General features: G+C 38.0%; 1 protein-coding gene across 4 annotated transcripts in view; it reads left to right on the top strand.

Moving 5' to 3' along the window:
• Window positions 1-1102: 1102 nt before the first annotated feature.
• The window catches only part of ZNF410 (zinc finger protein 410), a 33414-nt gene continuing 20774 nt past the window's right edge, over window positions 1103-13742 (top strand). For 2 of the 4 annotated variants that reach the window (XR_004190431.2, XM_006206055.3), the window contains exons 1-3: window positions 1121-1213; window positions 9869-10054; window positions 11031-11166. Coding sequence is in view for 3 of the 4 variants with exons in the window: in XM_006206055.3 (XP_006206117.1) it covers window positions 10022-10054; window positions 11031-11166 (169 nt within the window). In the remaining variant the exon portion in view is untranslated. Of the gene's footprint in view, window positions 1214-2070; window positions 2129-9868; window positions 10055-11030; window positions 11167-13742 lie in introns of all 4 variants that reach the window. The other 2 variants (XM_072963397.1, XM_072963398.1) reach the window with 2 other exon arrangements.

Consider the following 13742-nt stretch of genomic DNA (forward strand, 5'->3'; position numbering starts at 1 on the left):
TACAGTATAATTGGGTCTATTTCTCTGAGCGTTGGCTGATTTATGGTTAGCTGTTTACACATTGCAATATACTTTTGTGTAGATTCGAACTGTTAGTAGTCAGTCACTACAGTTGACCTCAGTAGCCTTCACTTATTATTTTATATTATTTTTCCTGGACCATTTCATTTTCAGAGAGGGCTTCATCTCTTGTATGTATGTTGGTAACTTTCAAATCGGTATCTTACTTCTGACCTCTGGAGCTAGGGAGCTTTACTTCCAAGTAAATACCCCGTAGGCACCTGGGATTGATAAACTCTTTATCTAAAGAGGAATTATCTTCCCCTGAAACGTGTTGCTTGTTTTTTAAATCACCATCCTTTGTGCCCCCTAGTTTCTTCAACCTTGTCTTTAACCTTGAAAATGCTCTTTTTAGAGAACTCCTTTAATTCCCACTGCCACTATCTTAGTTGAGTCCCTCCCTTTGGCGCCCAGCAAGTGTTCAAAAATTAGTAATTTCAAAAAGTCAAAACACATAAAGCTCTAATACGTTGTGGCACCCAGCCTGAATCTCAAGTGCTCTAGCCCGCCCATACACCCTAGAGTATATTACATCGTAATATACTGACGGAACCCATACTCAAGGTAATTCATATTCCCCAGAAAAGTTCCATCACTGAGCCTCAGTTCTTAATCTGCCCCGTGTGCAGTGCAGAATTGGATTCTGCAAGTTCCTCTTGGGCAGTGAAGCTTTGAGGTCCTCTTCACTGAGAACTCTGATAAATGTTTAAGTAGTCATCTTTTTCATTCTCGCTCGCCTGCACTGCAACTTGTACCGATCTCCTCAGCTGAGAGGAAAAACCACCCCATCCTCTGCCGCAGGGAAGCAGTGACGTCACGGCTAGAATTGACTGATACCGTTTTTCGGGTTTCGCAGACCACGGAGCTCCAAAGGCCGGGAGTGAGTGGGAGGAGGGAGCCCGCAGTTCCTTCCCTCCTGGAGCCAAGCCCTGCGCCACCAGCCCAGCCCCCGCTGGCTAGTGGCCCCTGGGGCTGAATCCCCACGAGAAGCGATCGCCGCCCGGCTCGGAGGCGAGCGAGTGGGTGTGTGCGTGGGGGGGCGGCCAAACTTCCTGTCCCGCGCTCGAGCTGCTTCCGGCGGGAGCCGGAAGACGCTGTGTGTGGACGGAATTCGGGACCGACAGACAGACGGCCGGCTGCCCGGGACGGGAAGGTGAGCTCTGTGGGTGGACCAGACCACACCCGCTCGGCTCAGTGGTCCTCGAAGTGCAGGGAGCCAGTGCCGGCTCCTCTGGAGCTCGGACCGAATTCGCCCCCGGAGAGGACAGGGAAACCGCCCACCCCCCCGGGGAGGGAGCACTCCACCCGTATCTGGCGCGTCCGGGAGCGGCCGGTCTGAAGCCCCAGGGTTTGGGCTCGTCACCCTTGCAGAGTTTTGCGGCCGATGTTTCGGATCCTTTGCTTGGTTTTGGGGGCAGGGGCATGGGAAGACCGAACTGAGAAAGCTGGAGTCAGCGAGTCCCAGGCGGGGGCTCCCGGACTGCACCCGCAGCGGGGCCTGCCTGCGGACCTTGGGGCCTTTTCCTCCAAGGCCCTTGTCATGGGGGAACGAGGATGCCAAGAGGATTCTGCCTTGGACATTTCAGCCCTGATCTACCCTCTTCTTTCATACGTCCACTTTCTGCGTCTAGAAAAAGGAAGGTTGCCGACTCGGAGGGGCTGGGTTTCTCCTTCGCCTGTCATTTCAAGGCGAGGGTGTGGGCTGTGAGTGTTTACAGCCTGTATGCGTTTCGTGGGTTGAGTTTATCCTCTAAAGTTTCTTCAGAGAATAGAATACAATTAGTTTGTTAAAGTTTACCCCACTTGTTCATGAGGCTGTGAAATGCATTGAGGAACCATTTGAAAGTTAAATATTATTAACTTGGAATTTAAGAATTTATACTTCTTCACTTTGGCACAAGGGTCAATGCAACATTTACAAAGAGAATAAAAAACATTTTGAAATAAAACTAGGGGTATTTTGTTGTCGTTAGGGAATGAGAAATTACACTTTGTGTTATCTTCACGCAGGACAAAGTCAAGTCAGCAAACTAGCAGTCAGAAGATTTAGGTTCTAATTTTTTTGCATGTAAGTAGATGTCTAATTTCTGGTAAGTTATTTAATCTCTAGCTTTGTTTGTTTTCCTCTGTAAATGAAGGGGCTTACCTATTTTGGGCAAATATTTCCTGAATACTTAGTTTATGCAAAAGCATCATGCTGAGTTAATGGGAGAAGGATGAATAAATTCAACGAACCTTAATCAGTAAGACTGTGCAGGTAGACAGCCAACACCCAAGGCAGGATGAAATAACTGTTAAAGAAAGGTTAAACTGTGTTGTGAGAACACTAAGGTAAGGACAGATTTATTCTGACTGGAGGGAAGGGATCAGAGTCTTCATCGAGGATGGCATTTGAATTGGATTTTAAAGGCTGGAAAATATTTCAAAAGATGACAGCTGGATTGGGGGTGGCGGTATTACTGATTGAAGAGCTACTCCAAGCAAAGGCCTTGAGCACTGAAATAGATTGGAGCGTTCATTTAGTAGCAAATCCAGTGTGGAGTGAAGGGTTCATGGAAGAATATAGTGGATGCTGCAACAGGGACAGTGTTTGAGGACATACTGTTGAATATTTGAAATGCCATGCTGAGGGATTTGACTGTTGCTCTGAGGCACTGAACTTTGAGTAAGGGGAGTGACATAAGCATTTCTGTGTTTTGGAAATGTAACTCGAATGACTGCATATAAGATGGATTGGAAAGGAGAATTTTAAGGGCAGTGTGGCAATTAGAAGGCAACTTTAATGGTCTAGTTGAAAGATAATGAAAAACCTAAACAGGACATTATGGTAAGAATAAACTTGGGGGAATCTACTAGGATTATTTAAATATGGAGGACAAGAGAGATTGTTTAAGACCTAGAATTTGCAGCTGAGTGAAAGGAAAATTGGGCAATAATTGAAATGGATAATACAGGAAGGAGAACAGGTTTGGTAGGGGAGATAACACTCTGGATTTTGGACATTGTTAAATTTGAGATGGATATCCACATGGAGATACCTAACATGCAGTTAGAAATGAAAGTTTGGAGTTCAGAAGAGAGGTCAGGAATAGAGACAGAAATTTGCAGTGCCATTCATTCATTCATCATACAAATATTTATCGAGTGCCTACTGGCTGCTTACAGGGAATCTTGTATAAAAGCTCTTTAAGCTCATAGTAGAGACAATCTCAGAACTTCACAGTAACAGAAGAGACTCTTGGAGAACCAAGTTCCTTATGAATTACATACAGTACTTTGCCAGGTGACGGGTTCTGCTGGGAGGGACAGTAGTGAACAAGATAGACTACTTCTTGGCCTTGTTTATGGAGCTTGCAATTTAGGGGGTAGCCAGAAAAAAAGTTAATATTATATAAAAACAGAAGAATTAGAAATTGTGATAAGTGCTATAATGGAGATAGTAGAGATAGAAAATAAAAATGAGAGTATGGGGAACCTTCCTTGGATAAGGTGACTGGTCAAAGCCTTTCTATATGAGTTAATAGTTAAACAGAGCCCTGAAGGATAAAAAAGAGCTAACCAGTGGAAGAGAAAGCCTTCCTAGGTAGACGAAATATGCTTGCAAATCCCTGACATAAGAAAGAGCTCAGTATGTTCAAGTAACTAAGGGATATTCATCTGGCTGGAACTTAGCTAGTAAGGGAGAACAACTCTGGACTGTTTTTGGAGAGGCAAGAATGGATCACGTATGTTCTTGTAGGCCAGGATAAGGAGTTTAGATTTTTCTAAATACATTGGAAAGCCACATGAAGAGTTTCAAGCAGGAGAGTGATACAATAGGATTCACATTTCAGGATGATCTTTGCTGCTGTGAAGAGAATAGAATGGAGGGAGGTAAAGAGTAGAAGCAGGGAGACAAGTTAGGAGGCAGTAACAGTACTTTAAGGTAAGAGGTGATGGTGGCCTGGAGTAGGGTAGTGGCAGTAGAGATAGAAATAGGTGGATTTGCAATCTCTTCTGAAGATGAATCAATAAGACTTGCAGCTGGACTGGATACTGGGAGCAAAGGAAAGAAAGGAGTAAGAATGACTCCTAAATGGGTGAATGGTGGTCCTCCCTTGAGTAATAGGGGTTGTGATGAGAGGGGCTGACAGGGAAAGATGGGAAAGAGGCTTGGGAGAGCATTCATTTTGAACATGTTAAATTTGAGATATCAAAAAATTAGGAAAATAAAATAAGGTAGAGATGTCAAATAAGCAATTATATATAACAAATCTACAGCTCAGAGGAGATATCTGGGCTATAGATAAAAATTTTGGAGACAGTATCATTTAAAGCCATGAGTTCACACTAGGAAGAGAATACAGCAAGAGGAGAGGACCTGCAAATTATCCTGAGGAACATTAATATTTAGAGGGTGAGTGGAAAGGAATATAGAAGATATCAAAGGAGACTAGGGGAATGGCCAATGAGGTAGGATTAAAATAAGGAACATTTATCTTGGAAGCAAAGAGAGTAAGTAAAATGTTTGAGAAAGGAGTCAGTGCTTCTAAGGGAAAATACCAGTTATGATTCTGGTTGCAAGTGACCAGTTTACTTGAGAAGAGGAATTTATTACAGGGATGTGGGCAGCTTACAGAATCCAAGGAAATGCTGAAGGCGCTGGCTTCATAGAAGACAGGAATCGGAGCAGCCCCAGAGGGAGGCTGCTAACTGCAGTACTGGAGTGAATGGACTGCTACAGCAGTTTTTCACCTTAGTACTTCTTTTAGAATTCACATTCTGAGGAAGAGTATCTGATTTGTTCATTATGAGTTGAGTTTCCAACAGTTGGTCAGGGTAGGAAAGAACACCTTAATCTACAGTCCCACCAAGAATGTATCCGGAGGGGAGTGTTAGATCCCCAAATTTTGGATCCTGTCACCCAAGCAGGGGGAATGAATGTGGGACAATCAAAAACAGTAGTTGTCCCTGCAAAAGTCAAGTAAGATGAGGACAGCAAAGTATTCATTGGATTTGGCAACATGAAGATCACTGGCTTCAAATTTGTCTCTGAAGAATTGCAGCGAAATGGAGAGGTAACTAATAAAAGGAGGCTGTGGGAATGGAGCACCCTAGACAATCCTGGGAAGAGAAGAGGGAAGGGCCAGGATGAATGCTACAGTTTCTGAGATTCTGGCTTCACAGTTCTGTATTCCAAATTTCATTGATATCTGTTACCACTTTATCATTATAATTTAATCAACTCTCATGCTTTATCATATGCCAGGTATGATATGATATGAAAAGTTACTTGGTTTTTCTGTTCCTTGTACTACCATTTTATACCAAAACTTAAACCTGCTCTTTTAAAAATTTTAATTTTTTAGTCTTTGTAATTCACTAACATTAGTGGAATTTTTGTTTTTGTTTTTTAAGCATTATTGAGTATTGTTTGGGTCTGTATCTGTGATCAGCCACAGGCAGAGGTGGAGAGAGCTAAGAAGCAGATTGGCCCACAGTCAGAGAAACTAGTCCTCTCAGTTGAGATTATGTGCTTTATTTTAATCTTTGTGAATAGTGACCAGTTGAAGGAGCACAATGTTTTGCAATTTATTACCTCTTTTTTCTCAACCTCCCTCCCCACTTTGCCTTCTTTCCAAAACTGTGTCAAGGTCAAGGCACTTTCTACCTCCCTCAAGTAAAAGCAATCCTGGTATTCTGGGCTTTGTATTCTAGGGTGGAATCACATTGCTTTTCAGAGGTTGACACAGTGATTGATGTTCTGTTTCTTTCATGAGATGGCCCATGGTATCTTTCTGTTTGGAATGTACTCCCTTTGGTGTAGTTAGGACTAGGGCAAGAGACCTGTATCAGTTCTGTTCCCCTATTGTTTGTTTACTTTGGGTTGGTTTTTCCTCCCAGTATTTCTCTATGTAGCCTGCATTGATTTTAGTCCTTATCTACTCTAGGGAAATGTTGTTACTGCTAATTCCTGTGTAGTATGTGAGAGTTCTGTATGGTGGTGTGGGACCAAAGGCTGGTTAATTACTAGAGATTACTTTGCCTTTGCTGGTAGGTGCCTAGTGTGTAGTATTTTACTCTGCAGATCTCAAGGAAGGGCTTCAGGACAAGATTCAGGTAATCTCAGCCTCACCAAGATTTCTATCAATGATAACTGCTGATTATAATATATATTTATAGCAGGTTTATATCTTATATTTTATGGCTGATTCTGTGTTAAACATGCGTTATTTTAGACATTTAAAGATGCTTCATAGTGGTTTTCAGTCTATGGGCCATAACCTGTTGATAGCCTGTGAGATCAGTTTAGTGGATCTTATTTAAAAAAGAATTCAGAGTGCATAAGATTAGCATAAGTTACTGTTTTATTTTATGAAAATATGTTGTTTGTGTGCATCTCTGTGCATTACATTCTCTGGGTTATGATGGAAAATGTATATTATGTTACTGTGGGTTGCCATCAAAAAAGTTTGAAAACCACTGCTCTGTAGGAAATTTGGACTTAGTAACAAAAAGAAGAGATCTTAACTTCTCATAGTGTACTAAGCGTTTGATAGATTTACTAGTTTCTTAGGCACTTAGGCAGAACTTTGTTTCTGAAGAATTTTGTAATTATTTCTATTGACTGATATATAAATAATCTTAGGGTAGATTTATTTCATTTCTGTATTTCAAATGAGTTTCCCAGGGCCAACAAGATGAGTAGCTTGCCCAGGTCTCAACCAACAAATCAGAGGCAGAATTTAGATTCCTGCTTTAGAGACCTTGGGATTGTTGTTGTTGTTTCAAATATAGCTCAGCTTCTTTATTTGACTTGTTCAGCCCACTTAGTGTTAATGCATAATTTGCTGGATGATGTTGAGTGTACTGTAGAAAAAGAATACAGTTTATCAAACTTCAGTTCACAGGGTTTGTTTATTTGGCTAAGAACTAAAGGAGTGTTGTTCTCAGGATGGTCCTGATCACAGAGATCACTGTTGTCCTAAATCTGCTTTGCTATTGTTACGAGTTCTCTCATTACTTATTCCCAGAACTTTTCAGGGCTTCTTGTGTTCTTTGCTTTGATTCATGCAAAGGTTTGTGTTGCCTGCATTCTTTTTAACCTGTAGACTGACTGTGGGATCATATATTCAATAATAACAGTGTCAGCATCAGTGGATTTCTAAAAAATACAATATTTGCTGGACCAAGATTGTTTTCTTTAAGCAGTCTAATATGCTTTGATAGCCACAGGGAACCATGCACACAGTAAAATTCAGTTTTTGCCGAGGGAAGAGGAAGAAAAGGGTCTGAACAGTGAGGGAAAAGGTTACTAGACCAGTTCTTAGGTTTCTGATATGAGTTTGTTTTGTTATGAACTCTATCTAGAGCCAAGATTCCATTTTTATGATTTGTGTAAAATACGATCTGATTGGCTTGACCTTTGTTGCTGATAGTTAAATGTCATTTTCTCTTTTATTCTTTATGGAGCTAAATTAGTACTTTTTCTATTTAAAAGGAAATAAGGATATAAATTTTGCCTGTTCACCAGCTAAAGATACAAAATAAAAATGAACAAGTATTACTGTCTGCATTAAAGGACTTTGGGTGATACAGGCGACTTTTCTGTATTGCGTCTCTAATCTCTTATCTCAATTAATAGCATAAGAAAACCTGGGAAGAAATTTCCTCTGAGATCTATAATTATCTTGAAAATAGCTTTTCTTTGAGTAAGAGCAGTATCTTTCACTGTAGTGTCATGTAAATTGCATTTGAAGGAAAAACATTGCATTGGACACCCCTACTCCAACACTGGCAAATTATTTTTATTGTAATTACTCTAAATATACTCAAATATAAAGCTAGGCAATCCAACAATGAACCCCTCCTACAATGAACCCCTACAACTCTTAATCAACTATAAAATCACACTTCCAGCGATGTATGTATAGGAAGTTGCTGTGTTAAAGATCCACCTAGTACACTTGATATGGTACTGAGTGCTCCAATATAGATTCTTTTGAGGTTATCCTACCTTTTCTGCATCCCAGCAGTCTCTTTTTTGTTCATGCAGCACACATACACAAACCACAAACTGGGCACCAAAATTGTATGGCAGAACTAAGTTATTATATGGATACCCATTTGTTTCATAAGATGCATGTGTTAATTTTTTAAAAGTTATCATTGAAATGAAAACACTAAAATAAAAAGATATCATAGATAACCATGAACTTTTGAGAAATAGTGATCTAGAGTTGGCTCTTAAACTATAAAAGAGATGGCAGTTCCCATCTCTAAATTTTTATTAAAGCTTTGCAAAAATGTCTAAAATCTAGTGTATCTATTTTCCCCCTTGTTCCATGCACAAATTCATGTACTTAATGTTGTTCATTTTTCATTAGGTAAGGCTAACAGAAATGGAGTCAGCGCCATTAGTTTCTAAGAAACCTAACAAATACAAAGGACAGAAAATAGTTGTCTGGTTTCTTAAAGATTTTGCAGTCCTGGAATCTCAAAGTTGGAGGAAACTTAAGGATAACCTAAACAAACATTTGGTGATTTCTTGGCTTCTTGAAATGAGCTTGAATTGGGGAAAAGGAATTTAAAACCCTGATAATTCAAGATCAAAGCCAGAGAGAGATAATCACTATTCAGGCTAACCTTTGTTGGATGGGAATGCTGGCTCTGCAGCTTAATAACTTGGGCAAGTTATTGTACTGAGCTTTGGTTCCTTCTTCTGTGAAAGAGGGATGGATAAACCACATTGAGCTATTACAGTGCTTGAATAAGAAAAATGAATGTGAAAGGAAAAAATCAGAGATTTATAATACTTTATTTTATGTGATAAACTTAAAATTAGATGAGCATTTCATTTATATCTTGTAATTTTTTTTTATGATGCAAATGAGGGTTTCTGGAAGCTAGCAAGGGGAGAGGGTTGAACCAACAGGACAATAAACATTTATTCACATACTTCTAAATGCCCTTTTTAAAAAGTCTGTCTAATTCTAATTTTCCATTCTACCGTGGTATTAATTTAAAAATCCCATCTTGAGTACACTTTACACTGTATGCTTTTTATATAATAGTGCTCCCAATTTTAGCAATAATTGTACAAAATAAAGTAGACTCACTTGCCAAAATCCTGAAAGAACAGTTAAGCTTTAAGAAAGTAAGAATTTAAATTAAGGGGGGAAAATAGCTTCTTCAGGGTCCCAGGAGTACTACTTTTGGGAAACACTGTTCAAATTTTGACTGTATAACTGCCTTTGTAAAAAATTGGGAAATCAAGAAAAGAAAAATGTTACACCAGCCTACCACCCAGTATAGCTACTACTATCAGTAGCTATTGTGAACTTCCTTTTACCTTTCCTATGCATATCTTAACTAGTTTAATAACAGCAAGGATATAATTTTTTATTTTGTTTCTCTAGTTGAACATCATTAGTATTTTTTGTTGTTGCATTGTTTTCATAACTTTTTAAGTGACAATGCTGTGATCTAATCAATAATTCTCTAATTGTTGAATACGTATGTGTACTTATATGTTGCTTACAGTTGTTTTTTTATCACAGGTGATAAGATGAAATTCTTTGGGCATACAGCTTTTTCCATATTTAAGGCCTTTTCTTAGAATAGATTGTTAGAAGTAGAAATTGTACATCAAAGTACAACTTTTTGTGGGTGTTGGAACGTATTGGGCTTTTTCTATTTTAAAACAGGTGTTTGGGGCTGAATTTTTCATTTGCTTTCTTGGTGTGATTTTTGGATATGTAAAGAAGTACCTTTGTTTATTTAGCTACATTTTCCTATTGCTTTAATTCTCTCTTTTTTCCTTTTTTAGGCTAGATTGATTATCCACTCAGCCCAGCATCTTTCGGGAAAAGCATAGCACTTCCTAGAGGAATATGAAAGAATATGAAAGAGGGTGTCACTGACTCTGAATTAAATTTTTAACCTGTCCCCTGAACAGCTACAGGATTTGGAAGCTGAATCAATGTTATCAGATGAGTTAGAATCCAAACCAGAGGTGAGCCCAGGCATCTTGTTTTCTTTTCTTTTGGTGGCCTATTTACTCCAGAGTTTGTTCTTAGTTCAGAAATCAGCAAACTTTTTCTGTAATGGGTCAGATAGTAAATATTTTAGGTTTTGTGGGTCATATGGTTTTGGTTGTAACTACAAGATTATTGTTTTCTTTATTACTAAGTACTTTCTCAGAGATTTTAAGGTTCAGTTTTTACCTTTTATGGCTTTTTATATTTTTTATCTAAATAAATCTAGCTTATTATACATTTAAATAATTATATAATGATAAAGTTTTATTTTATATATGGCATATGTGTGTTTACATATATAAATATTAACTACCATAAACTGCTTTTTTAATTTTGTATATATATGAAAGTTTTCTTTCTAAATGTGGTTAGAGTATTTACACATTTTAACTTTTTATTCATTTTTCTCACTTTAATTTTAGAACATCTGTGTTACTTAGTGGAAAGATCACTGGATTTGGAATCATGTTACTTAAGTTTGAAGACCAACACTGCTTGTAACTAGTGATGTGACCTTAGACTAATCATTTAGTGTCTTCAAATTGATTCCTTATCTTTAAAACACATGTTCAGTCTTACTGAGTTACAGTGAGGATTACAAAAGCCAATACATGGAATAGTGCTTTGTAAAATGTAACCAGTACAATGTAGTTGAATTTGTAATAGCCACCATTTAAAAATGTGATTTTTTTTAATTGTTTCTCTGTTTTATGGAAGGTGATAGAAGTTAATTATATAACTAATCTTAAAATCTAGAACAGAGCACTTGATAAAAATAATATAAAATACTATTTTGTACTTAATCTAGTTTTTCTGTGAATAAGACTGAGACTAGTGAGCAGTCAAGACTTAATTACATCACCATCTTTGGTAAATTCAGAAGTATAGATTCATTCCTAACTACTGTATTATTTATTGTCTCCACACACACCCCTGCCCCTTCCTCTCTAGCTCCTGGTACAGTTTGTTCAGAATACATCCATCCCATTGGGACAGGGGCTAGTAGAATCAGAAGCTAAAGACATTACTTGCTTGTCCCTTCTTCCTGTGACTGAGGCTTCAGAATGCAGTCGGCTAATGTTACCAGGTAAAAATTAAGATCACCAGAGATAAGATAAACAAGTCTTAAGAGTTTAGCCTACTCTATAGTAGTAGTGGAATGGGATAACTGACTTTTTATAACTGACTGGTGGAAATCAAAGATTAGGAATAATGGAGAAAGAGCAACCATGGGACTCAGAAATGCTTGGGAATGGATATAAACACACGTAGAGAGTGAGAAGAAAAGGAGGCCAAGACAGAACTCCATGGAACTCCCCATTCAGGGTACAGGGTAAGGCAGGAGAGCCTGTGAAGGAGGGAAGGTGGAAAGAATAGAGGAACAGGAGGAATACTGTCATAGAGTGCAGGCAAGGGACCCAAGGGAATAGTCTGTGTGATAGATGCTTCTACAAGGCACAATGAGATACTGACTGTCCTAGTGAGATGGGTCACCAAGGTCATTGTTGACCTGTGCAGGACCTGTTCTTGGAGAGGGAGTGGGAAGCCAGGCTACAGTAGGTTGAGATATCAGTGCAAGGTGAGTATAGTTGAGGAAGTAACTAATTATACTTTCTAAAGGCTCTGTTACTATGAAGAAGGAAAAAGAGAAGGACATAAAGTAGATGAAAGAGTTCTTTTATAAGATCTGAAAAATTAGAGAGTAGTTTTATGCTAAGAGAAGCTGCAAACAAAAAGAGTAGATAATTGCAGAGGAGGGTCCAGGAGAGCTAGGAGGAAGTAGAGTGCCAAGCATGGGTAGTGAGATGAGCTTTGGATGGTAAGAAGGAGATCCTATCACTTGACTATTCGCAAGGAGAACATTATTTTTAGATGCAGTGAATTCCTTATTTTCTGGAAATTGAAATATTTAAAATTTAGATTATCAATGTTAAATCAGGGGAGGGTCACCTATTGGTGACAGCTTGTTTGTTATAAAGTTTTCTGGTTACTGTCTTCTAGTGGTGGTCTTTTTTCGTTGGTTTTTGAAGTGACTTAAGGGTAGATACACTCAACCAATCAATATAGATTTAAGTTTTCTTTACCTATCTCCTGACTTTCTGACATCTTCCATCTTTTAACTCCCATTTTTCTGTTGGTATATTGGGAGTTTTTCCAAATGCTCATGGATTTTCCATATGTGAAAATTCCCATGTGCTGATAAATTTTGATCTTCACTAGGCGTTTTTTCCCCTGAATTTTCTTTTCCTATTTTAATTTATTGAATAAATAGTTTAATAATAGTAAAGGAAGTGAAAACAGAAACAAAAAATAATAGTAAAGGAAGTGAAAACAGAAACATTATCTTCTTTTAGTTTTAATTTTGATTTAAAATATTTTAAACAACCAGTTATAGGCAATAGTAAATTAAACCCCATATACTCCCCTCCCAACTCATGAAACATGTATTACAAACAGAAACGTATCTTCATATAGCTGACTTCATTCCCCTCCCTCCTAGATATGTGTGTATCATTTCCTGCATGGCCTACAAGTTTTCTTTTTAGTTGGGATATATGATAGATAGAGAAAAGTACAAAACCATGTGAGTATACATTTGGAAGAATTATTATAAAGGAGATATCCACTAACCAATCAAGATAGAACATTGCTGGTTCCTAGGCCCTCCATGGGTTTCTGATAAGGACAACTTCTGTTCTTCCGTAAGTTACCATTGTCTTCAATTTTTTGACAATTATTTCTTTATTTTCCAAGTTTAGCCACCCAAGTCTAAGTAGTACAGTTTAATTTTAACTGGACTTTAGATGAATGGAATCATTTGAATGTATGTGGTACCTTTCTTCTTTTACTTTTTATTAGATTCATTCTTGTTGTGTGTAGCTGTGGTTTGGTTTCATTGCTGTATGTATAGCATTCTGTTATGTGAGTGTACCACAACTTCTTTATCCATGCCACTGATGATGAATGTGTGTTTTCCAGTGTGGTATTTTACAAACAGTGCTGCCTGAACTTTGAGAACATTTTGTGTGTGTGTGTGTGTGTGTGTGTGTGTGGTAAAATGTATATAACCGGTTAAATATATCACTTAATGAGTTCTATGGCATTAAGTACATCTACATTGTTGTACAACTTCATTAGACTTTGGAATGGCAGTACCATCCCTAGGCTTCTACTTTATTCCTATAATCTTAACTTGTTTTCTCCTTAAAAGAAGAAAAAAAATGTAACCTGCCTTTTATGAAGATGAATAAGACCCCTGAAAACATTGGATGCTTCAGCACTGTAGTGCAATTCATCATTATATTGCAACTGAAACCTTTGGTAATTCATCCCCTCCCTTAGAATAAAGTTCTAGAGAGCAAGGCTTCTGAATTATTTCTTTATATCCAATGTAAACCCAGAACTGAAATAGTGAATAATGAAACATAATGATGATTCTATAAAATTCCAGTTATTTCCCAGGCTATGATTTTTTTTTCTAATGACTCACCAGAAATGTCACATATATGTTATAAAAATTAAAGGAAGGCATTTTTTTCCCCAAGAAAAATAATTTAAAATTTAGAACCTATTCTTGAGTTAATATTCATTGTATAACTATATTTTTCAAGGGAAAGATACTGATTTTTGCCTTAGAAGGACAAAGGTCTATAATGCCCAAAT

This window comes from Vicugna pacos, chromosome 6 (genome assembly GCF_048564905.1).
Source record: "Vicugna pacos chromosome 6, VicPac4, whole genome shotgun sequence".
NCBI lineage: Eukaryota > Metazoa > Chordata > Mammalia > Artiodactyla > Camelidae > Vicugna > Vicugna pacos.